This window comes from Tetrao urogallus, assembly GCF_951394365.1.
Source record: "Tetrao urogallus genome assembly, chromosome: 1".
NCBI classification, from domain to species: domain Eukaryota; kingdom Metazoa; phylum Chordata; class Aves; order Galliformes; family Phasianidae; genus Tetrao; species Tetrao urogallus.
Window position 1 is genome coordinate 94,278,116 of NC_136813.1, and position 24,999 is coordinate 94,303,114.

A 24,999-nucleotide genomic window follows, 5' to 3' on the forward strand; every position below is an offset into this window, starting at 1 on the left:
CTACCTGGAAATGCCATCAGCAGCAGAAAAAAGGGCACAGAATCTTGCTCAAAAAATACTGTACAGCTCTAAAAATACTGCAGTTGATGATGTACAGCACAAAATCCAGAAACAAAATCCAGAAAAAGAATGTTGGATTCCTGGACCCTCTACATGAATTCAGTATTGTACATTACCATAGTAGGGTACACTGATTGGTATACTGATACCAATATTGCACCTAGAAACTTAGATCCACAAAGAGTTCTTGGACCATTACCGTGTCATTGCAAGAAAGCTACCTTTTGTTGTCTCTACATAAACTGACCGTCTCTTGTTTACCAGCTCTGTAGTGAGCTCTCACAATGTGAGATTCATTCTAAGGAACGGACATACACGGGATGGACTTTAGTTGAATCATAAAATCATTAAGGGTGGGAAAGACCTTCTAAGATCACTTAGCCCAACCATCAATCTATCACCATCATGCCCACTCATGTCCCTCAGTGCCACATCCACAGGGTTCTTAAACACCTTCATGGATAGTGACTCCATCACCTCCCTGGGCAGCCTGTTTCAGTGTCTAATCACTCTATCACACATTTTTTTTCCCAATGTCCAACCTGAACTTCCCCTGGTGCAATTTCAGGCCATTCCCTCTAGTCCTATCACCAATTACCTGAGAAAAGAGGTTGACCTCCACCTTATTATAATCTCCTCTCAGGAAGTTGTAGAGAGCAAGGATGTCTACCTCAAGCCTCCTCTTCTGCAGACTGAACAACCTCAATTCTCTCAGTTGCTCTCCATAAGACTTGTGTTCCAGATCCCTCTCTGGCTTCGTTGACCTTCTCTGGACATGCCTTAGGGCCTCGATGTCTTTCTTGTAATGAAGGGCCCAAAACTGAACACAGTACTCAAGCTACAGCCTCACCAGCACTTGCTGAAATGATAGATCAACAACTGAGCCTATCCAGATCTCTCTGCAGAAATTCCTACCCTCAGGTAGAGAAACATTTCGTCCCTATTTAGTGTTCTCCGCAAACTTACTTATGGTGCACTCAATCTCCTTGTCCAAATCATCAGTAAAGATATCAAACAGGACAGGCCCCAGTACTGACTCCTGGGAAACACTACTCATGACCGGTTGCCAGCTGGATTTAATTCCATTCACCACCACTTTCTGGGCCTGGCCATCCAGCCAGTTTTTTGTCCAGTGAAGAGCACACCTGTTCAAGCCATGGGCTGCCAGCTTCTCCAGGATAACTATGTTGAAGAATATCAATAGTTGCTTTGCACAGAAAAATGGGGCCTGTATCATCTAACAATAAGCTACAGAACTCCAGTGTCTTAAGAAAGAACCAGTAGTATCTTTCCCAGTCTCTAAGAAGTCTACACTGCTTGTTTGTTGGTTTTTTTTTTTTTCATTAGAGAGGAGTATTTCAATAGTTGCTTTAAGTTTGCTTTTCAAGTTTTATACCTAATGAAAGTAGAATTATTTTTTATCAGCACTTTTTCTTTTTACTCCAGATTTATTAGAACTTCTATTATTTTTGTTTGTACAGCAGACAGACAGAGGTCCCTTTACAAGTGGAGCCAAAGGAATCTAATGAATTTTGGGAAAACAGTAACTTCCAAATTTCATTTTTGAGCACTTCACACAAACTCCCTACTGAGAAACAGTAATCATTTTATTATAAACAGAGCAGTACCTCTTCCAGCAAACAATAATTTTCAAGAGATTTAAAAGTATGGTAGAACCATTTTGGAAATAATAAAGTACTATCAGGAGAATAAGAATTAATTCAGAGAAAGATTATGATATATAACTTTCAGCTATGGTAAGATGAAATTTAAAATCTAAACAGAGCAGTAGCAACATTTGATTTGTCTTTCAGCCCTGATTACTTTCCAAGGCTGAATAATTTCACTGAAAATAAATCTTTGGGCATATTAAAAATTAGTGTTACTGTAAATGTTTTTAAAATTTAAACAACATCAAAACATGGCTATGAGTCTACGCTTAATAAAACACGGATGTGTTAACTACATAAAACCAAAGAATCCAATTCTAGAAACACTTGAGAGACTCCTGGGGCCTATATAAATGAATAAAATTTCTTATGTATGTAGTATTTAAAGAATCAGTATCTAGTTTATAATCCCCTGAACAACACTATGTATCTGGATACAATGACTCTTACAAATATGTTTATGAAACTGACACAACAAAATCTGATAGCATCATATGCTCTCAAAAGCTAGAACCTCTTAAGTATCAGTGTTGGCATAATGTAATAGCAGGAAATTTATAACCATATCTTCCAGGAAAGCAAAGCAAAGAGCCACTACTCAGCAGAATACTTTAAATAAACAACAAAAGAAAGAAAATCTAGAATAATTAAGCAAGATTAAGTAACGTTCCCATATTACATTGCAAAAATACAAGTCTTAAGAGTAATCTAAGATTAACTAAAGTTTTGACAGAAAAAAAAAAAAAGCAGGTAAAGACAGGTAGACAGGTAAAAATTCAGAACTGAATAGTCGAACTATTTCAAATACTGACTGCACACATTTCAGCTAGGAAAGCTTTATTGAAGAATATTAAAATTTCAATTATTATCAAGATGCACTGTAGGAAAATAACATCTGACATAAGATTTGCTGTGAAATAAGTTGTATCATAAAGCCAAGTTAGTAAAAACATGGTAAAAATCACCAGCTGCTTTTCTAGTCCAAAGGTAGCTTGTTTATATTACCTTAATCGTGAACAATGACATGGGAAATGGTTTGCATACTAAGCTGTCTTTTCACCAAAGGAAATCTAGCTCAGAAATCTTCAAAGGTCTGTCACATATTACATAAACCATCACAAAAAGAAGGTTAAGGATCTAATAATACAGTTACATTACACTAATCCCAAAGCAGATCTTATATGAGGTTAATTAATAGACATATTGCATCAGTATTCACTGGAGAGATGCTTGTTGCATAGAACAATGTTCTACTCCTAGTCCTGACTTTAATCCCTTGAGGATGTCAAGCCTAACTGAAGTAGGACATAAATTTGTTTTGAAACAAAGCAGCTGATACAGATCAATGCTGAAATATCATATTCACTCATAAATATTTCAGATAACGGCAGCAGTGCAACATTTCTGCCAAGGAAGCATTACAGATTCTAGGATGGGCTCTTCCTATTTCTTTCCTCTTAGTCTCAATATCCATTACCTACACAGACTGAATATCTTGCAGGTTAGTAAGCGTGGTGTTTTTATTCAGCAAAATTGTGTTGATCTTTTCACGCATTTGTGACAACTCTCAAGGAGAAACTACGTTCCCTGCAAATACCTGAATCTCTTTCAGAGAAAAAAATGAATAGCATTTTTATGGAGCTCAAAGCAGTTTTCTCTTTGCAGTGATGACACATTTTCTTTTAAGGACAGAAGAAATGGATGCTGGAAGGGAGCAGAAAGGAACCTACGGTTGTAGTACAAGTGAACAGAGCAGTGAGGAACCTGTGGTAGAATAGCATTAAGTTCCAGTACATATGTACGAGACTTCTTGTGTAGATGTCACACATTGTGAAGAACTTCTCCCAGAACCTTTGTCTGCCTGGGATGAACAATATGGCTTCATCTAGTATATGCACAATAGGAGGAAAATAAAAGCTGTTTTTCTATCTGAGGCTTACAGAGTTAGTTAACAGAAATGGTGGCCAAATAAAGTTAGAATTTGCCACTGGTGGAGAAATACAGGAAAAGTAACATAGAAGTGTTTTTGCTACACAACATGCAACATGTTTATTCATAAGCAAAAACAGTCACACTGCCTCAGCTCCATCTGTCTGCCTTGCCTGAAGAACAATCAGTTTTATAAATACTGATTCAACATCTGTCCATAAATGTCAGAATGCAATTAACATAAAGAAATGAACTTCAATAATGAAAATATTTCAAGTTGGACATCATATGAAAATAACAGTAGTAGCCAATCCTACTGCTACAGAAATTATTGACATAATTTCCGTAAGTATATATGGAGACAGGATCAAGCTCTAAGCTATATCCTCATATGCATACTCAGAAAAGAACATAATCATTTGAAAAATCAGAGATAATGGCTTTGTCAAAATTTCCATCCCTCTTGCACTGTAACATATAATTATTGTATTCTTTTTCAATAAAGGTTGTAGCCACTTAGTTCATTTTGAATATAAGTAATCAACTGTGAATAAAAATAAGTAGTATTGTAGGTCATACATATTTAATATAATTAATAGTGTTCAATATCATTATTAATTTCATTAGAAAATAGTTCACAGCAGTTGATATAAAAACTTCATTTTAAAAAGCAACTTATTATCAGTCCCAAAAGCACAATGACTCTGTTAAGCTCCTGTTCTCATGTCTTACTTATTTTTACTGGGCAGGATTCTGAGGTGTCAGGTGTACAAATTAAGCCAGGAGTAACAACAGCTACAAACAGTTACCCAAGAAATTACTTTGATAATTATTTTCATTGAAGTAAAACTAAGAAGTCAAAACAATCTAGTGGGGGAATTATAGTTACAAAATGTACAGTTGTATACAATGAAAATAATATTAATGAAATATTAATGAAAATGAAGTAAGCAATTACAATGCCCCTAGTAAAAGGCATATTAGTGATCTGACAACATAGTTTTGAATACATTGGATCAAAATTAATTCAGAAGAAGGATTTTGTTGTTTTACATCACTTACAAGGTAGCGGTGAACAGGTTATGTTTAGAAGACTTCATTCACTTTCTAGTTTATTTATTTTAAAAGCAACTTTCTTTCTGTACCTAATCTAAATCACTTCCATATTTAATCTAAATTGCATTTTAGCACACAGTTTAGAAAAAAAAAAAAATTAAGAGAAGCATTCCCGCAACAAAACCAATTACAGAGATCATTATAGCAATAAACTGCTCACATAACCTGTTTGAAAATAGTAACGTACTTCCATGAATTGCTTCTCAAATGATGCATTTACAAAAACTAATGTTAAATAAAAAAAGGGAAGCTACTAACTGAATGAAAAATGTTAAGCTATAAACCTACGAAAGACACTAGTACTCCCATTTTTAAAATATCCCTTATTTTATATATATATTCTTAAATTATTGTGTTATATCTATCTGACAATAGAGAATGTTTTATGAACAAATTCTGCCACTTGCATCACCACTGCTCACAGCCTTCTGTTCCATCAACAGTCCTGTGCAACTAGGATCTATCTCTGGCAGATTTTGGCTCTTCTCACCAGTAAAATAGAATTTAGGTTCTTTAGATTTTTAAATCTAAGCACATTCTAACTTCAACAAAACTATGCCAAGTTTACTTTCATTAGGATAAAATCTGTCTAAAATACTTTGTACTCTGCATTGCTTTCAAGGTATGGCAAAATTCTTCTGGATTACTATCAAAATATCTCTTGCAGATTGGATACAGTTCCTTGACATATTTGTAGTTCAGTTGTTCACTACTTCAAGTTTTCTTTGCTGCTCTTTTCTCTAACCCAACAAAGCTGCAGATGACTCAGATAATAGCATGCCATACCGTAGCCCAAAGGACAGGAATGCATAAAACTAGTTTTTTTGGCCTATGGGAACTCTAGTACATTGTGGATTCTGAGAGTTCTTTTCTTGCTTTCTATCCTATGCAATTTCAGCCTTCTGTATAATAAAGATGCAACTGATAACTCCCGTTCTCCTACTTTGTGAGTACAGGGGTCAGACAGAATAAATAATCTCAACTTCAAAATTCAGTTCTCTATGCATAGTTTCATTCATTTGTCCATTCTTCATCTCCAAGAACTAGGCATGCTATCTATATTAAAATAATTGCATTATTCTAGATTAAATTTGCTGGAAGAAAAGTGCTTTCACTCCAAGTTTGGAATAGTTTTCTTATGCTATTAACTCCATGGTTGACACTTGAATGAAACAAAACATTTTCAAATTTTCATTAAAACATGTTGTAGAATGTTGCTTTAGTATGGAATCAATACCCCTGGTTAGATCATATGGAAGTTGAGGGTTTAGGATTTAGTTATCTACTTCTTTTGAAAGTAATGCCTTGTATTTATTTCCATGGAAATGACAGAAGATAGAAAGAGCACAAGAGCCATATTTGAAAGCAAATTCTCAGATACAGAATACTATTTTTCAACAATCACCACCATTAGGTATGCATTTGCACAGCAATGAACAAGAGCCTGCATGCCTTTGTGTGCTGCTTGAAATCTGCACCAGTGGAGGTGATCCACTGTCACTGTTGCCACTGTTGAAACACACCACCTACTACCTCACAGTACTCACATCTATTGTTTGGTTATAGAAACATTCAGAAAATGTAAATGAATGTCAGTGGGTGCAGTTCAGTTCCTCAGTAGAGGAAACCACTTCCATACCTTTGCTTTATATGCACTTCCATGTCAGATATCATTTTGATGTTCACCCACGCAGGCACTAATATGATACTCAACAGAAACCTCTGTTAAGATAACTAAAGAACTTTGGGGGAACACTTGGTGTCCAGGAACAATAAGAAACAGGAGAGGATCCAGCAGACAGCAACCAAGAACAGCCTAGGACATAAGAGTGACAAGTAGATGTTGAGGCTTATTTGGTCTGGTGAAGAAGCCAAGGAGTGTCACACAAACAGCAGTGTGAGACTCTTCTCAACAGTCAGAAGCTGTAGCTTAAGCATATTCAAACTGGATATTTGAAAAGCTTAATCAATGGGAGAGTAATGAAGCACTAAGCAGATTTCACCAAGAGAAGAGGGTGGGGAATCTTCCTCTTGGAGGTTAGAGAAAGCCACGCCTGACCTGATCCAAAACTACCACTATTCCTGCTTCAGGCAAGAGGCTGGACAAGATTGTAAGATTATATAAACTTAAGAAGAATAACATCTTAGTTCTTTGAGTCCAGTTTTCTCTTCTGCTATAAAACTATTCTTCACTTATTAATGCAAGGATTTTAAAGCCCACAGATTGAAGAAATAGATGATAACATGCAATTAAAATAAAAGAAGTTCCTCTAAGGATAAAAGGGAATCCCACTGATTATGGGACTCTAAAGTCGTCAGACTTTTTCTAAGCTTTCAAATGTCTGTATGTATTCTGTGTTTTATATCAAAGCTAGAATCAACTCCGGATTAGGGTGAAAAGAAAAAGAACAAAAATGTGATTTCAAATAGGTGTTTTATAATGATTTTCACCACAGCGAGAAAGCAACCTCAAAACTGGCATGAATACAATTTCAACAATTCTAACATGCTTCTCGCATGCGAAGGTAATTTTCATTCATAGATTTTCCTCCTCGTTTCCATCCTACTCTTTCATGCTATGCTTTCCAACTTGCCAAAAGAGAATAAAAAGAGCAGAGAAGAAAAGTGACAAAAAGCAGTTTCATTTAACGATACCATAAAATGTAACACATACAGGCTAAGCTATTTGCTTGTTGCCAGCTCTTGTGTGCAATAGAAGGAAAACTCCATTCAAAGTTACTCTGTCATTTGATGACCTTGACAATGCTTAAGGAATATTCTGTTCTCCAATAACACTTACCCAGCTTATATTACAAAATGCAGATGAAATTTGTATGCATAAATATTCCAAAAATTGACTGTACCTTTTTGTAAGCACATTGGCAATGTAAACTGGATGCAAATGAATACAATACTGATTTGAAAGGCAAAATTTGCAGCTGCACCACGTGTCCCACTTATCAGCTATTCATTTCCAATATTGCACTGAACAACACTTTTCTTAATGAGATTTTACACTTAGAAGCCAGATCAGCAAGACCTGTACAGTGGATCAGCATGTTCACTGCAAATCTACTTGAGAATGTACCATCACAGAAAGCTTGAAAAGGTCTAAATACAGACTAGGCAAGATTTACCAGCAAAGCAGGAAAAAAATAGAGGAACATCAGGTGAAAAATATTTGGAATAACTGATTCTCCATTTAACTCTTTTTAAAATACATTCACTATGTACATCTTCCAATGAAAGCAGCTGAGAGGTCTGGAGCACAGGCCTCACGAGGAGTGGCTGAAGGAGCCGGGATTGTTCAATCTGAAGAAGAGGAGGCTCAGGAGAGACATTACTGCTCTCTATAACTACCTGAAGGGAGGTTGTAGTGAGCTGGGGGTTGGCCTCTTCTCTTGTATAACTGATGATAGAACTAGAGGGAATGGCTTCAAGCTGTGCCAGGGGAGATTCAGGCTGAATATTAGGAAATACTGTTTTTCTGAAAGAGTGGTCAGGCACTGGAATGGGCTGCCCAGGGGGTGGTGGAGTCACCGACCCTGGAGGTGTTCAATGAACGGTTGGACTTTGTGATGATGGAAATGGTTTAGTGAGAACTATTGGTGATAGGTGGATGGTTGGACTGGATGATCTTGTAGGTCTCCTCCAACCTTGGTGTTTCTGTGATTCTGTGATTCTGTGAAAACATACTGCATTTGTTTTTATAAATTTTCAGATGTTCCTTTTTTAAAACATTCAACATAAATCATGCTTCACAATGAGCTTTGACTGTTTGACTAAATGAAATTGCAAGCACAGAATTATAAACTATTGAAGCGCAGCCTCAGATATTGGTGGTATATATATCTTCATGTTGCTTTTAGTTATAAACTTGTGATATGAAGTGAATTGCCTGAGTTTTCTTCACTTTTTATGACAACTTATTCGGCTTTGAATGTGAAAAGCACATTTCATTCTCTTGAATAAAGACCTGAAATACTTAAACATAGTTTTCCCTTTGCAGTTTTCACTTTTCAGCTTTCCTAATCTGTCCATGCATTTTTCTATAGGAAATTTATTTCTCATCAACCTTTCTACCCACATGAGATTTTTAAACCCGATGTTAAAGTGGAGTGAGACCAAGAATAGTATGGAGATTGAATGAGAGGCATGAAAAAATTACATATATGCAGATGTGCACACAAACTAATTTGGATAAAAGGTTTGTTTTTTAACACTTCCATTTAAATATAATCTATAGTGCTCATAAATTGCATCTATTCTTTAACTTTTTCCAGTAGCAAACTGCATCAAGCTATCTTATCCCAAAAATTTCCATTTATAAAAATTAAAGTCATTTTATTCATGCAATTTGTAGTTTCATTCTGCTCCATTTTAGCTTATATGTATACATACACACACACACACACACGCGAGTTCTGATAATTTTCAAAGCTTGTTTATATTGTTTATATTAATTTCAATCAAGACAAATATCCAGTTTATTTTGAAAAGAAATCCTATGTGCTTAGAGGCAGCAATTATATCATATTATCTGATACAGAGAATGATCCTCTAAGTTTTTTTACAAATACTTCCTAAAAATACATTCTCCCACTGCAACTGGCTAATGAACTTGTTTTTTCCTTCTGCTCCAGCAGCTTGCAATAGATGTTACTGTCTTGAAGATTCTCATGTATTAAAATAATTTTGAGTGCTGATTTACACTACCAAAATATTTGCAATTTCTTTGATCTACAAATTATGCTGATATATATTTTATTTAATCATTAAATGCATTAATAAAATTATTAATTTATATGGGCTTCATATCTCTCAAGAGTCCATCTGAAAGCCTTCCAGGCTTAATGGTGAAGCATTGCTATGCTATCAGTAACTGTTCCAATAATAAACTGGATGCACTTTCATACTTCACTATAAAAGAAGTAGGTAGTGCAAAACCTACAATCTAAGATGTAGTACATGAGAATGATAATTAACCTATATATTACATTTCCTCCCCAAGGACAATAACAAGACATCATAATTGCTGTATTTTAACATTAAGAAAAAAAAATTCTTTTGTGTTTGTGTTTCTGAAATCTCAGCAGAAAATCATACATCGTAAGCTCTTCACATCTTCTGAAACAATATCTGTTTGATAACTACCAAAAAGCATTGCTTAAAGACAGAAAACAAATTTCAGTAGTTCAACCCAGAAACCCAAGCTGCACACACACATCACACTTTCATTAGTCGTATGCTTGGAAATAACATATAAAAGCTAAAAAGAAACAGAGAAGATGGTATTACCCTATTCTAAATGTTCTGAATGCTTTTTTTATTATAAAGATTGAAGTAAGATTTACCTACATGTACACTTTCTTATTGATATAGAAAATTAAAAAAATAAAACATCAGATCTGGAATTGCCACCCCCTGCCATTGGGTTCTCCCACCTGCCCAGGTCCAGAGCCCCAGACAGTCTGGGGGACCTCAGCCCCAGATCAGCTGTAGCAGGGCCACAATCCAGCTCCCCACAGCCCTGCCCTGCCTGGCCATGCCTCTTCCCAGCCTGGGCCAACTGCATGCCCACGTCCCAGCCTAGCCTCAGCTGAACTGTGGTCTCAGGGAGGTTTCCAGTTCCAAGAGGTGTCTCTGGCTGTACTGCTGCAGGCTGGAGCTTTGGGATGGGACCTAGTTTCAGGCCATGTTAGACCCATGTGGCCATAAGGTTGAAGGTCACTTGTAACAAAAGTTTGCGTATTCAACAGATATTGCAGAAGTGTAGAAAAATCTGGCTACCATTTGCCCACTGATCTCTTGGTGAACTATGCTAGTATTGATTATGACTTTTAAATCCTTAAATAGCCTGAGGTTGGTGTATCAGAATGATTGCTTCATTTTCTGCGCCCACATTCAATAGCCGTAATCAGCACAGCTTTTCAAATGAAATCTTCTTCATTATAAAAGACAAAGGAGAGGGAATAGGGAAGCAGATACAGCTCCTGGACCCTGAAATTCTCTCCTTAACTTGATCTGAAAATATCTCAAACTAGTACAGTTTGAAAAAAAAAAAGTTATCTTATGAGGGAATCTTTGAAGAAACAGGCAGCATGAATCTCAGATGAAGAAAACTGCAAGCTGTTTGAACAGATTGGCAGAATTTATTTTGTATTACACGATTTTCTTGATTGAACTTATAAGACTGTCTAACAACTTTGTTTAGTATTTTTCATCTAAACAAAAACATTTCTAATCCTACTTCTAGAAGGCTTTATACACGGCTTTTAGGTAATGATCGTGAGAAAATTAATGACTCGATAGTGTTAGTAGCAATTCCTTTCAACAACTTTTTCAAACATCTATGAATCATTTTGTAACACTTTAATTAAAAACTAACTCCTGCAGCAACATTGTCAAGATAGATGTCTGTTTCATCTAAAATACATCCATCATCCATTTTAGCAGTTCATGGTTGTTCCTTCTGGCTGTACAAAGACAACTACATTGCGGCTTCTGGTCACAGTACAAAGGGACCAGAAGACCCAGTTTAGTCTTGACAATCTCCATACTGGAAGAATAACAGTCTTTTGGGCGCTACTTTCTAAAGAATATAGGATCTTCTACCTACCCCTGTTAAAATGCAGCCTTGGAACTCACCCATTGACTACACTGTAGAAAGAAGGGACTGCAGTGCTGTTTTATCACTCCTGATTCAAATCAGACTGATAAAAAGTCTTCCTGTGAAACTGCAGCATGGTTTCTCATTGGCTGCTGGGAAAAACAGTCATGACTCACGCATTAGGTTTGCATCATGACTTGAGTTGTGAGAGCAGTTAACTGTCCCTGTGTAAAAGCATTCATATCTGAATCTTAACCATACATTTTGGCAACATATCTTGTTTTTCTGCTGTGTCCGTATAACACATTAGAAGCATTTTTAACTCATGAAGTATCTTCAACAACTTTTGATAAATGCTTTTTTGATCTCTTTTGTTTTCTTTGTACTATTTGTATGCTACTCTGTGGTGTAGAATCAACAGTATTTATAAAAAAAGATGTCTCCTGCTTAGCCAATGTTTGAAATTCTGAAGTAGCATTTGATCTCTAAAGTAGTTCAGAAATAAATACAGAGAAATATAGACAATACAATCTCAATCTATCTGTGCAGGAGAATACAAAAAGAGATTTCTCAAAACAGGTTATATTAATTATGGATCTGTTATGAATTTTTAACATTGTCCACCATTCTCTCAGTAAAGTTCACATTCTCAATATCTATTCCTGTTACCAAATAGTCCTTGTAGACGAAGATGATTCTTCAGGTCACTTCTATGATTACCAGTTTTCTGTCATCATTTAGAGGAGTCTCTAATCACATATGCTATAATGAGTTACCTTTAAAATGTTCAAAACCAGTGTGATTTATTTTGTTGGTTTTTTTTTCCACAAAAACTCTCAGTGCTAGTTAGAAGACAATGGCATTAAAATGAAAGCACTGATTTGAGGTAAGATAAAAGCCCTGAAAACTTACTGGTGAGGAAAGAGAAAAAATGGATGTATGGTAAATGGCACAAAAGGAAGACAATGTGAGAGAAAATGTGACAGCATGTAGGAACTAACACAGTCTTTTTCTCAATTAAGCTGTCTTTAATTGCAGCGGGAATGGAGGCAGAGATTGTAAAAATCTACTTCACATAGGTACTGTGTTCATAACTACTGAAGGTATTTGTATCCTTCACACTGCTTCCCACTTGTAAAGTAAGTTTCAGTACAATGCAGTACAATTACTTTAGTACAGATCCTGTGCTGAAGTAATTCCAAGCAGATGAACTTATGTGATACAGCAAACTCCAAAATAAGCTGTAGGCAACAACTGTAGGAACATGTAATGCTGATAGAATATTTCAAAAAGCTGTGAACTTTTGAAGAAAGCAGCACAAGCTAACTCTGGTAACAGAAGTTTGTGAAGTTATATATCTTTTCTACATAATCAATCAATCTTTTTACAAATCTCACATTAACATCAGTAATAGGAAAGCAGGAGGACTAAGGTAAGTATACTGTTGTACAAAAAATTAACACTAAAGACTTTGTCATTCTGATTTTGCATTTAAATTAAGCATGGTAGCACTGGCTAGTCTTCATTTCAGAACACTGCAGCCTACTACACAGACAGGTAGTTTTATTATGTGGTAGACTGTAGTTGTCATCAGAGAAACTTTCTGTCAATTCATTGAAAAAAACAGCTAAGAGAAAAAAGACTTGGATTGATTTCAACATTTCAAATTTTCAACATTTTGAAACAATCTTAAAAGAGGCACAGTAATATCAATTAATGTGTATGCCTTGCCATCAGAGGAAACCTACTGTCCTCCATTTGGTCTCCTAGTACTGAAAAAATGCACATTATAATGAGCTAAAATGAATGCTGCCAGTACAACTGTTATAGTTACCAAATATCGTTAAGAAAAGATAAAAAGTCCTGTTGTTTTGAATATTTGTTAATTACATGTATGTTTCTTTGAAATAATTCTATTTTTTTGATTGGATGTGCGTGGCTGATGTGATGACACATTAGATCATTTACTACATTTATGATCCCCTCAACGTGGTGATAGCTCCAAAACAATTTACCTCCTGCTGTATGGATCAGAAGACTGTTGGGACTATTTCGACTTGCACTATCTGCTGAAAATGCCAAAGTGTAAATATTATGGATGGAAGGCATTTCTGTTCTATTAAGACCCTGTTAATGTTACTCTGTCAAAATACCCTGCAAATGCATGTACTTAAAGAACTCTTGTATGTTTACACTGTTTTCTGCATTTAGAGGTGTGTAAAGAAGGCACAGACCCAGTAGTGAACTGGACTGATTTTTAGCATTTTAGCACCAGTATAACAGTCAATAAACATAGTATCTAGCAAATACATTTTTGCATCACTAATTGAACAATACGTTATAGATATGCTTTAGAAACAGATATAATGAATACTGACAGGTATGAACAAAGGTTACAAAGTGGCTCAAAATCAGTAATTAAAATAAAATAAAATCAGATAAAACATCACATAATAGCTTACTCAACATTTTAATTTAATTATGTATGTAATATGCATTCTCTAACTAACTCCTCTGTGATTTCTACTGTCTTTGAAATTTACAGCTTCACAAATATTCTTTGTCTCTACTTGAAAATAGTGAAAAAATAAATTTGTTCATGTAACTCACGTAAAACTAAAACTTAACAATTGATAAGAGCAAGATTTCTAATTGGTGCAAAAAGGTCTGACTACCCCACATTAAGTGGAGACACAGCAAGGACTAATGGAGAAGCACAGAATCAATTAATACACATTTGATTCTCTTCCCTTGATATTCTATCAGTTAAAATATTTCCATTTATTTTTCGTAAACTTACTTTGAACTCCATGGGAGCGAACAATCTTCCAGGTTTCTGAGGCTACCTCTTTTACATCCACTTGGTAGTGATGAATGGGCACACCTCCATGTGAATCTGGCTTAGTAAATGAAACCTTGGCAGTGGTTTGTGACAACTCTAAAACTCGTACTCCATAAGGATTTGATGGCACATCTAGAAAAACGCAAACATCAATTTAATGATTAGCAGCAACTAGACAGATCTAAACTAACAGTTGATAATCTACCCCAAGATGTTTGCTTATCTTGAAGGGAGAAAAAACTTACTGAATATGATGAAATGATGTTCACTTCAGATAAACAATTCAAGCTGTAAGACAGATACATTTATTTTCTTGTATGGTAGGGATATGCAAAATTATTTTCCATTTTTGGGTACCTTTTATAGTATGATTTTTTTGATAGTTAACTTTGTTGTAGGCAAATGAAAATGTTGATTGATGAGTTTGATAAATGATTATGTGAAGGAGAAAAACAATTTAACAAAGAATTTAACAGTCGGGACAATTACAGCTAAACAGATCATTCAGAGTCTGAATTTTTCAAAATGAGATTATGACAAGAAACTGCAGAAATCATTTGGCCATTTTTCTGAAACTGAAGTACAGCTGAAAACATAAGTTTTTCTTTTTCTCATATTTGATAGATTGAATTCTAAGCTACTAGCAAGGAATATTAGAGGAAGGTTTCTCTTTTCAGTTTAAGAAACAATTTTCATAATAGCATGCAAGAAACACATTTTCTCTGAAGTCTGAAGTAAGTGCATAGCTCTTAAAATAGAAAATAAAAAACCTAGAGAAATATAGTAGTAATCTGTAGCTTTGAAACACTAAATATGAAATAAAGGTGAAAAATCAACCTCACGGTCAGTACATCTTCAAAAATGTAGGCATTATTTCACTGTTAATGTATGTCCAAACTAACTACACAGAAGACAAAAAACTAACTTACAGAACTGTTCTAGGTTTTAAAGCATTACAATTACAAAAAAAAAAAAAAAAAAAAAAAAAGTATTGAAAATGGGATAGGATGAATTTCAGTTTTGTAGACATGGTATCAAGAATTTGAAACACTTGCATAATCACTTCTAATACATTTCACAATTACTTGCATATCTAATTACAGATGTGGCACTCTCTTTGTATCTCTGGTATGGAAAATTTGTTCTAAAGACAAGCAAGGGCTTAAGTCAAAGCTCATCATTAAGTCACTGGGTATTCAACCACTTACATAAAATACAGCCTTTATTCAGGGGCTGTTAGGCAATTGGGAGTAAAAAGAATCAATCTGAAATTCAGCCAATACCGGTACCTAAATGAAAATGAGCCAGAAATTGTTATAAAATACTCAAGAACGGGCCTTAGAACACATTCATCCATGAATTCTCATGAAAAGGATGCTTGGCAAAGACACTATATAGGGGTGAATTTATCCAACATTTTAACAGTCAGGTACTTATTTTTTCCCAGAAAAATTCTGTAACGCTTGCAGAGCTGAGTGTCTGAATCATACCTCTTAGCATTCCTACAATTAACATTTCTAAAAATAGGTATGAAACTTCCAGTGCTTGGTGTTTGTTGGGCTAAAAACAACATAGTTTTATTTATGTGGACACAACTAAATAGCTCCACGAAATTTAAAATTTGGGCAGAATACAAATGTCACCTTGAGGGATTCAAACCCCCAGACATTTCTGCATTCCAGGAAACTTTCCTACCACCCAGATATAGGATGTTGCAGGAAAAGTCCACTTTTCTTATGGAAGTTGTATTATTGTGCATAAAGGAATTCAATATTCACAGTCAGGGCATGGCAGAATGTAACACCGTATTCTGTGTGTCTAGAACAGTTAACTGGGTTTTGAATCTTTTCTAATAGGATGCTTTGCTTAGATAATCAAGACATCCACAATTTAAACCAAAATTGATCAAAAGTTTGTTTTTCAAGAAAAGGAAAGCATGTTCAAAAACCATGTTTTTTTTTTTTCATACAGAAGAATGAGCTATATGAGTTGCATGCTAAATAAGCACTGATCTCAAATTCAGAGGATAAGAATTAATACTAGATTGTGACTTCTCTCCTCCAGATTGTCCTTCAGCTAAGAACACTAAGTTTTGTTCCTGCTAGCACACTTAACTTAAGAACCATCCCGTGGACACACTCCTCTTGTCCTGTTCTGACAGAAGCAGCAAAAAGCCAGCATTAGTATCTGAGTTAAGCAGCCCAGGATAGCAAAATGAAGCGACACAGTACTGTATGAGACATACAGATACCAACCATATGGGAAGATGAATATGGCTTACCAGTAAAGAAGATGAACGGCCTTAACATTTAATTATGAGCTAGAAGCTGCTGTGGATACCAATACTGTTACAAATAGTTCCTAAAAATTTTTGTTTCCTTTTCTGTTGTTAAAAGAATTGAAAATAGAAACAAATTATTTTTTATAAGGTTGAGTGAATATTTAATTTCACTGAGATTAGTTTCATGTTAGTTTCTGTACGATCTTTTTATGAGTCAATTCACTGGTATTTCAGTTTAGATCAAAACAATTTTTCAGTCAATGATGTGAATCAAACATACTTCATTTGTATATCTACTCTGCTTGAATTTCAACATGTTAAGGAAATCTCTTTTCCCTGTATTTATGTCTGAATATGATTAAACGTCCGAAGTATGGCATTGGGAAGCAGACATCCTTAAAGAAACTTCATGTTCTCCAATGCAGATTCATGTATGATTTATGCCATATGAAGATATGGTTGCATTTCGAAATAGGCAATAACTGAAGCTCCAGAGAAAATCTAATAAAATATTTGGCATAATTAGCCAAATAATGCAGTATGTTTCGAACTCATTGTGAAATGCATCCACAATACTATTTCAGATATGCATTCATGATTCAGGCTACCCACATATGTGTAGGTAATATTAATGTGATTTTCAAAGTTGAACTGTATCAGCATCTTATTTTCAGTAAAGAATCACTAGAAGAAAACAGAAAAGGAGACAAATTCCTAGCCAAAATAGCGAACAAGTAATAGCAACTCTGTTGGGATAGAATGAAATACCTACTATCTCTTTCAGACTATGTACTATTGCAGCTTTTTCCCAAAGATCATCAGCAGCATGATGAACTGAATCCAATTTGGTAGTTCTATACTGAGCATAAATTTCATCATGCAAAGTAAACAGTTCTCTGGTCCTGATCTACACCTCAGCATTTGAACTGTATGTCACATCAGTTGAAATTATTTGGAGCATTGCCATGATAATGTTTTACAATTGTGGGGCTCTGTCTCAATGATTAGCACAAATAAAGAATGATCTGCAAGACTGCTTGTATATGCTTTAGTCTGCATGTGGAAGGGCAGAACAAGTGGGTGCTTGCAAGGGTTCTTTTTCCCCTTAAAGCCAAACTAACCAACAAGACTTTTAAGAGTTTAGCTAGGCAGTGATTAGTTTTTCATACTCTGTTATAAGCTCTATATAAGCTCTAGTAGAAAATATACTGCAGAAAAAATAAGCTCATGTATGATGTTAAAGCATTAATTAAAAAAATAAAATAAAAAGACCCCATAGCATTACGTGTAAAGTTGCACTTAATACGTTTTGTATTCAGCGCATAAAGCAGGTTAGCACAAACGAACTTTGTGATCCACTGGCCTAAATTAAGTAGACTTGGTTTAGTTCCAAGTAAAAAAAACAAAAAAAATACACATACAATTATAAGTATGTATTTATCTCCACAGCCATGCAAATACTATTTCAAGTCTATTATGGTTTATCCAACACATTTAAGGAATGACCAAATCTTTATCACAGAAGATTTTTTTTCAAGCTATTTCTTTGATAGTTCTGTGGAAGAAAATAATTTTCCATCTGAGAGTTTAGCAGTAAAAATGGAAGAAAGAAGTAATGGTGTGGGAGTAGGTTGTGGAAGTACGTTGTGAGGTCAGGAATTATCTTCCAGTTAGTTCTTTTCTCCTTATCTCCTGTCAGCATGTTCCTACTACATACAGTTCTGCAGCTTACAGTTGTATAACTTGGAGAAAGTAATTATGTCTAAATACTGAATGTATCAGGACCACTGCAGGGAAAGAGATGAGGAGTACTGCCTTGATACCTTTCACTGGTGACAGCTACAACAGATTTATTTAATCAAATTGCTGAGGGTTCTTGAAAATAAGGAATGGATTAGAAAACTGGACCACAGCTAGCAAATAAATACATAAATAGTAAATAAAAATAAAATACATGCACACAAAGCAAAAAATAGAAAAATCCACCCACCACATTGTTTATTAACAGTTTCACTCCATGCTTATTGAAAATATTATGGTGCTTTTTCTAGTAAAATACCTTAGTTGATGCTACTACAGAAGACGTGCATGGCAAGTTATAGGACTGAGATCTGCATTTGCGATCTGTCTATATTTTATGAAAATAAATGGGCTTTAGGCAGCAGCAAGGTACAATTTATGCAAAAACCAAACAAATAACAACCAAAGAAAAACAAACAAAAAACAAACAAAACAAAAAAACCAGCAATCCTAAAAAAAATGTCAGTAAGATCTAAAAGCACTGTTCTGGCACAGAACAGCTTTTTTGTTATGTAATTTTCCAGAGAAAATAAAGTGCTACTTCTTTGATTTTTTTTTGCCTGTGTGAGAACAGGAATGTATGGAGAAACAAGGAGCAACACCCACTAACCAGACCCAAAGTGCCAGCATCAAAAATTCAGATAATTAAATTTGATGCTGTAGTTTTTGTCACTTATGGGTCAACCTTATCATATCTTGAACAGGAAGTTTTTAAAAAAAAAACAACAACAAACAAGTTAAAGGACTTCTGTGAAGTTCAATTACTATCTTTCCCATGCATTTGAAATAACAATACTGAGATCGTGACAGAAATGAAATATGCTTTACTTGTTATACCATCTCCCTAAACACTGACAATTCACATTAACTATGACTAAACTATATCTGGGTAAATCTAGGAATATCTGTGCTCACCTCAGGCTTTGAAAGCCATTGGGACAATCTGTCAAGCTCACCTGGCTTGTCATAGACTAAGCCTGTCGTGGAGAAAAAACAGAGTATAAGTAGATTTCTAAAATGAAAGTTGTGGATGTGATGTGAGGTAATTCATTTGCAGTGGCAATAAATGAAAAAGACTGTGGCGCTTTCTGTATTTTATACTTACTAAGAAAGAGATTTAAATGCTTAAGCAATAAGAAAGAGTATGTCACTCTTTTGGAGTTGACCCCCACCACACAAGTGCTGAACATACCTAAATAGGACTTCAATAAGCACTGAAGATTCTCAGCACTTTGCAAGTAATGGTCAGAACCTTTCACTGTGAAGCCCTGAATATGTTCAATTGTCGTGAAAGATTTAAATGACAATATCTGAAGTTCTGGCTAATTTAGCAGCTTTGTATAAATTAGAGCGAACAGGCATAGTTCCTCTGTCATACAAAATGGCATAGGGGCAAGTGTAAATTGTGAAAGAAATATTCTTCTGTCAATAATAAGCCTAATTTCTTGAGGAGGGGAAAAGAAATAAAGATAACAGTATTGTGCCATATGATTGCTTTTCAGCCAGCATTTAATTAAATAACAACAACGAAAAAAAGCAGTTTGAATCTGCTGAAAACCAACCAAAGCAGAAAAATGGAACAAAACATTCAACGAGTCATTCCAGAAGGATTTTAAGAGAAAACAATTTTGTAAAATGATCATTATTTGTAAAATTTACTGTAGCGGGATACTTTGTTTAATAATATTTCCCACCTAGAAACAGTAATTATTTTTCCCTGACAGATCCACTATAAAAGTACATTACACGTTAGCATTAGCACTTATAATCAAAGCCAATAGAAATCCAGGCTGTATTTAAATGCATGAAGATTTTATAGGCTTTTTAACATGTGAAATATCAGTCATTAAGATTTCCTAATTTACTGGAGTAAAACAGTAGATGTAGGAAAATTAGGAAGAAAATTACGCTACTGTACGTAGTACCTAGAATACTGGAGTCCTGAAACCCTCAAACATCATACAAATATTACATCAAAATGATATATTAAGGGTAGGTGTTCACAATAATTTCTACAAAATATGAGTTTATTCTATTTTCTATTTCATTTCATATGAAATGAATGTCCATATAGAGCTAATGCTTAACACAGTAACTTCCCATAGTTCTTTATCTGTTAGTTTCATTAAATATGTATTAATTTACCTCTGTTAATAACTTCAATAAATAGTTTTCTAAAGAGCTGATAAATCTTCTGTAGAAGTGACTGAAAAGTCTTAAACGAATTGCTGTAGAAATAGAGAATAGTAAGCTGTTTGAAAACTAGAACTATTTGAAAATGACAGTTATTTGCTCTCATTTGCATTTCCAGGGGCTCTCCTGTGAGACTTAGCTGAAATAAAATGCATAGTCAAAATAACAGGTTACTGTTCAATTAATGATGAAAATTGTTTTGTATTAAGATCAATTATTTATAAAAGCAGGAAATAAATGCATAGCTAAAATCATCACGTAGTATCACTGAGTTTCGACGTTACTGTTTTGCAAATCTAGGAATCATTTAATACTTATAAAATATCTACAGAGATGCTATCGTATGTATACACATCTTTATGAAAAAAAACCCATGCAAAGCAATAGCAGAATCTGACTGCCTTTGTTCCCATTGGCACAACTGCATCATTTTATCATTTCCTTTTGTCCCAGGAGCTAAGACATCAGAGGGAATTTTCCTAACATTTCCCAACATCTTTGTTCATGGCTTTAAGAAAGTTCCATTGGCATACTTTCTGTTTCTGAGAAGAACTGAGAAACCACCCTAAGCAGATTTCATACTGCCCTTTTACTGCTTTTCTCTTCCAGTGAATCCCTGCATGTATCAAACCTTAGAGATGATACTCCAGAGGCCAACGTAGCACTTAGTGCACCAGGATAGATAGAGGAAATGCTGGTGCTCGATCAAGAGATGCATGTGTTGACTCAAAGAGAAAACAAGGTTGAAGAGAAATAGATGTAACCTGACTAAAGTTAGGGGGTTAGGTGCAGTTTTCTAGTTTGATGAATTTAATGCAGCTCTGCAAATCCTATGTCAGTCATTAATATTTACAAAATCATGCCCTGAGTTTTCAGAGGGCTGAGCCTATTTCTTAAATTATGACAGAATAGATCATAGTTAGAGCTTTTCTCTTACTACTTCAATTTTGAACATTACAGGAATAATTCATTTTATACAATTAAAGCCATGTGTAGTACTGATGAACTCTTACAGTCCTAACTTTAGCCTTTTTTGTAGAAACTCCAGTTTTCAAGTAGGACCACTGAAATAAATGGGACAAAATAGCAAAATGATCATGAATGAAGACACTACAACCTGTTCTTTTCTGGAAATTCTTTTCTCGTACACATATGCAAAAAATATTTTGAGTATGGGTTAGAATGTGACTGTTCTTAAATGGGAGAGAGTTTTGCAAGGCAGAATATAAATAATTTACTGTACAGAATTAGACTTTAGTTGAGACAAAGGATATTTACATGCAAAAGGAAGTGGTAGTATATTTTCATTAGTAATATGTAGCTATCAAAGGATGATCAGATTTGCAATAGAGCAACTAAAAAAATGTTCATCAAAATCTGCTGTTTCTTAAAAGAAAAAATGTATTTCCCTATTTGAGGAAGCTCAGTCATTTTGACCATCAAAAGACAAAAAGTGTAGCATTCATGGTAAATGATGTGCTAGTAGCTATTTCCTTAGAGATAATGGAAATAAATTTCAAAGATGAGATTGCTTATATCTAAGAAATTTAATAAACAACTGTTTTTACTAACTCCTAAGAAATGAAAAGAAGATAATTACCCTAATGAGCAATATTAAAAAAATTAAAATACTAGGTAGTATAAGAGAGACTCCCTATATTTAGACATGCACATTTCAGCAATGCACCCAAAAAGGTCCTGCTAGAATGGGTCTAAATAATTTATTTTCTTATTTCAAAAAATATAACTAGAAGTTACAGCTGAAACAATAAAGATGGTAAAAAATAATAATTAAAAAAAAAAGGCTGGAAATGCTCTAATCCTTATTTCTATCTCTACCCTTCAAGTGTAACTTTCAGTCAGCAGACTAGTATGACCTAAAAGATCCATGTAGAAAATGATTGATAATGCATCACAAGGGATGTAAAACATTTGTTTTGGTTGAAATTCTGTTACAACTACAAACTACATTGTAACTCCATAGATTCATTGAAACTGTAACAATTTGCATCACCTAGAATGTAGATCAACATGTTGGGAGACCTCAAAGCTTGCTGAACAAGCATTGGTCCATATCACAACAAAATAACACTGGAAGAAAAGCTAAGAAGCTCTCATTTACTCTCAGTTAACAGCTAATTCTGGCAAAAAAAACAAATATACAGTAATATTTTTGTATTTCTCTGAACAATGATAGACGGACCTAAAAATATTCAGAAACTCTCTAACTGGTTCTAGAATATTTTTGAGCTTAAATTAATCCAATCTATCATTCTAGATCAAATTCTGCTTTTAAATAACTAGAACTGCAAATGACAATAAGTCTTCCCTGAACTTTTTTGACATCCTTGATTTCTCAAAAAAATGCAGGCAAGAAAAAGGAAAAAGTCTTTCCTAATCTGCCCTTGCTTTTACTAGATTTCTTTTCAATTTTCAGAGGGGCTTAAAATTCAGTCTAAAGAAGATTCATATTTTGAGGAATCTGGCTTATTTTACATTGTACTGCCACTCTAATTTTAGAGTATTAAAATTAACTGTAAGCATTCTATTGGAATAAAATAAACAAAGAAAAGTCTTGAAGTGTATTGTGATGAGAATGGAAAAAAGGTTTAAATGAACTTAAATGAACAGTTATAACTTACCAGCTTGACCGAGTGTGTACTCCTGATATCTTGTTCCTATTCTGTTTGTAGCTGTACAATTATACTGTCCAAAATCACTGTCAGATGTAGGAGCAATCTTTAAAATGAATACAATTTGTAAATATTACTTTTTAATCAAGTATATTTCTTTTAAAATATCAGAAATGCAAACATGTTCTGTGTAATCAACATTGAGATGTGTTCTTACCTTACCCTATCTGGGATATTCCTCAAAATACAGATCTAAATTAATCATTTTTCAAGTAAAACTCCCTCTTTTCAAAAAGAAATGTGGAAATTAAATAATGAAAAATGGAAACATTATTCAGTTTTATAATTTCACTTCTGAACAAAAAAGAAAAACATCTAATAAACTGCACGTTTGTTCACAAAGATAGATAATATTTGCTTGTATTGGACTGAACTAAAGCAATGATAGGTCTGAAATCTGCTGATTCCTACAAACACTGCAAGGATCATATTTTACTGCTTATTGTTTACAAGATTCACAACATACTAGACATTCAGTAAGAAAAAAAGAAGATACAAGTATGTGACAACTATAAACTCAGGTTAATATGTATGTGAGACAGAAAAGGTAATGGATATCACAGTAAGTTAGGGTCTTATTGGAAATGCAGCCCATCCAACTGTTCAGGTGATAGAAAACTGGAAAAGAACTCAAAAAACTATAGGATGTAAAGAATAATTTGTGCTGTTAAGTAAAGCCTCTTGAAAGATTTCCTTTAAGTTAAGAGCTCTAAAGATCAACTTCAAACAAGGATAAGACTATGTCTTTTTAAACATACAATGTCTGTTCAAGGCTTACGAAGAACTTGTAATTCAACTGTTAATCTACATATATGCTTAACAACAATATGATAGACAGTAAGGACTGTGTTGTTGTAGCATCTTCATTTTTACATCCTGTGTGCAAATTGTTAGTAAAAATTACCAGAGTTTCCCACCTGAAGGGAGATATTTCAACTTCTTTTTTAATTAGCAAAACCCTGAGCAAAAGATGGAAAAGGAACGGTTTCCATACCTATAAGTTGCCAGGCAGGAGTAAAAGAAGAAAATGGAAGACAAACTGTATCATAAAATCTTTGTAAACTTGACTTCTTTGTTAGTCAGTTAGTTAACTGGAGGTTCAATAATATTTTTGATATGTCATATAAGTCTGTATTGATATGCCAAAATAGCACCAAAGGGTGGATTAAGTGCAGATCTATATAAATGAACAGATTTCAGTGACAGTCCAAAATTTTCTTTAAGGGAACTGTAGAGATTATTTCATGGAAAGCTGTGACTTTGGAAATGTGAAGTTTCTAACTGCCTCTTTTCTCCGTACAATTTAATTTTTGAATCAGGTAGCCAAAACTTCATGCCTAAATTACATCAGTTATATGTCTATATATATTCTATGTCATAGAATCACAAAATCATAGAATTGCTCAGGTTGGAAAAGACCTTAAGGATCATCAAGTTCTACCACAACGAAACCATACTGGCCTAACTCTAACAACCCACCACTAAATTGTGTCCCTGAGCACCACATCCAAATGGTTTTTAAACACATCCAGGGATGATGACTCAACTACCTCCCTGGGGAGCCTATTCCAGGGCTTAACAACCCTTTCTGTAAAGAAGTTCAGCCAGTTCATTGTTTATTCAAGATAATAGAGTAGCTGGAAAATTAAAGTTCATTCTTTGTCTTCTGCCTTTCATGGGTTTTATTTTCTTAAGTGTACACTTAACGTAAAAGAAAGGAACATAGTTCTTTGTTTTCCAGTGCCTCTGCGACCACCAAATCAACTGCAGTCTTTTACCACTTTACCTTCCTTCACAGTCATGAC

The 24,999-nt window shown here is 34.5% G+C and overlaps 1 protein-coding gene across 2 annotated transcripts in view; it reads right to left on the reverse strand.

Annotated features, from left to right (window-relative positions):
- The window catches only part of NCAM2 (neural cell adhesion molecule 2), a gene marked incomplete at both ends in the record, with an annotated part of 250,461 nt that overhangs the window by 42,350 nt on the left and 183,112 nt on the right, over positions 1 to 24,999 (reverse strand). For both annotated transcript variants that reach the window (XM_079547212.1, XM_079547213.1), the window contains 2 exons: positions 14,186 to 14,359; positions 23,144 to 23,240. In XM_079547212.1, coding sequence (XP_079403338.1) covers positions 14,186 to 14,359; positions 23,144 to 23,240 — 271 coding nt within the window. The remainder of the gene's footprint in view (positions 1 to 14,185; positions 14,360 to 23,143; positions 23,241 to 24,999) is intronic.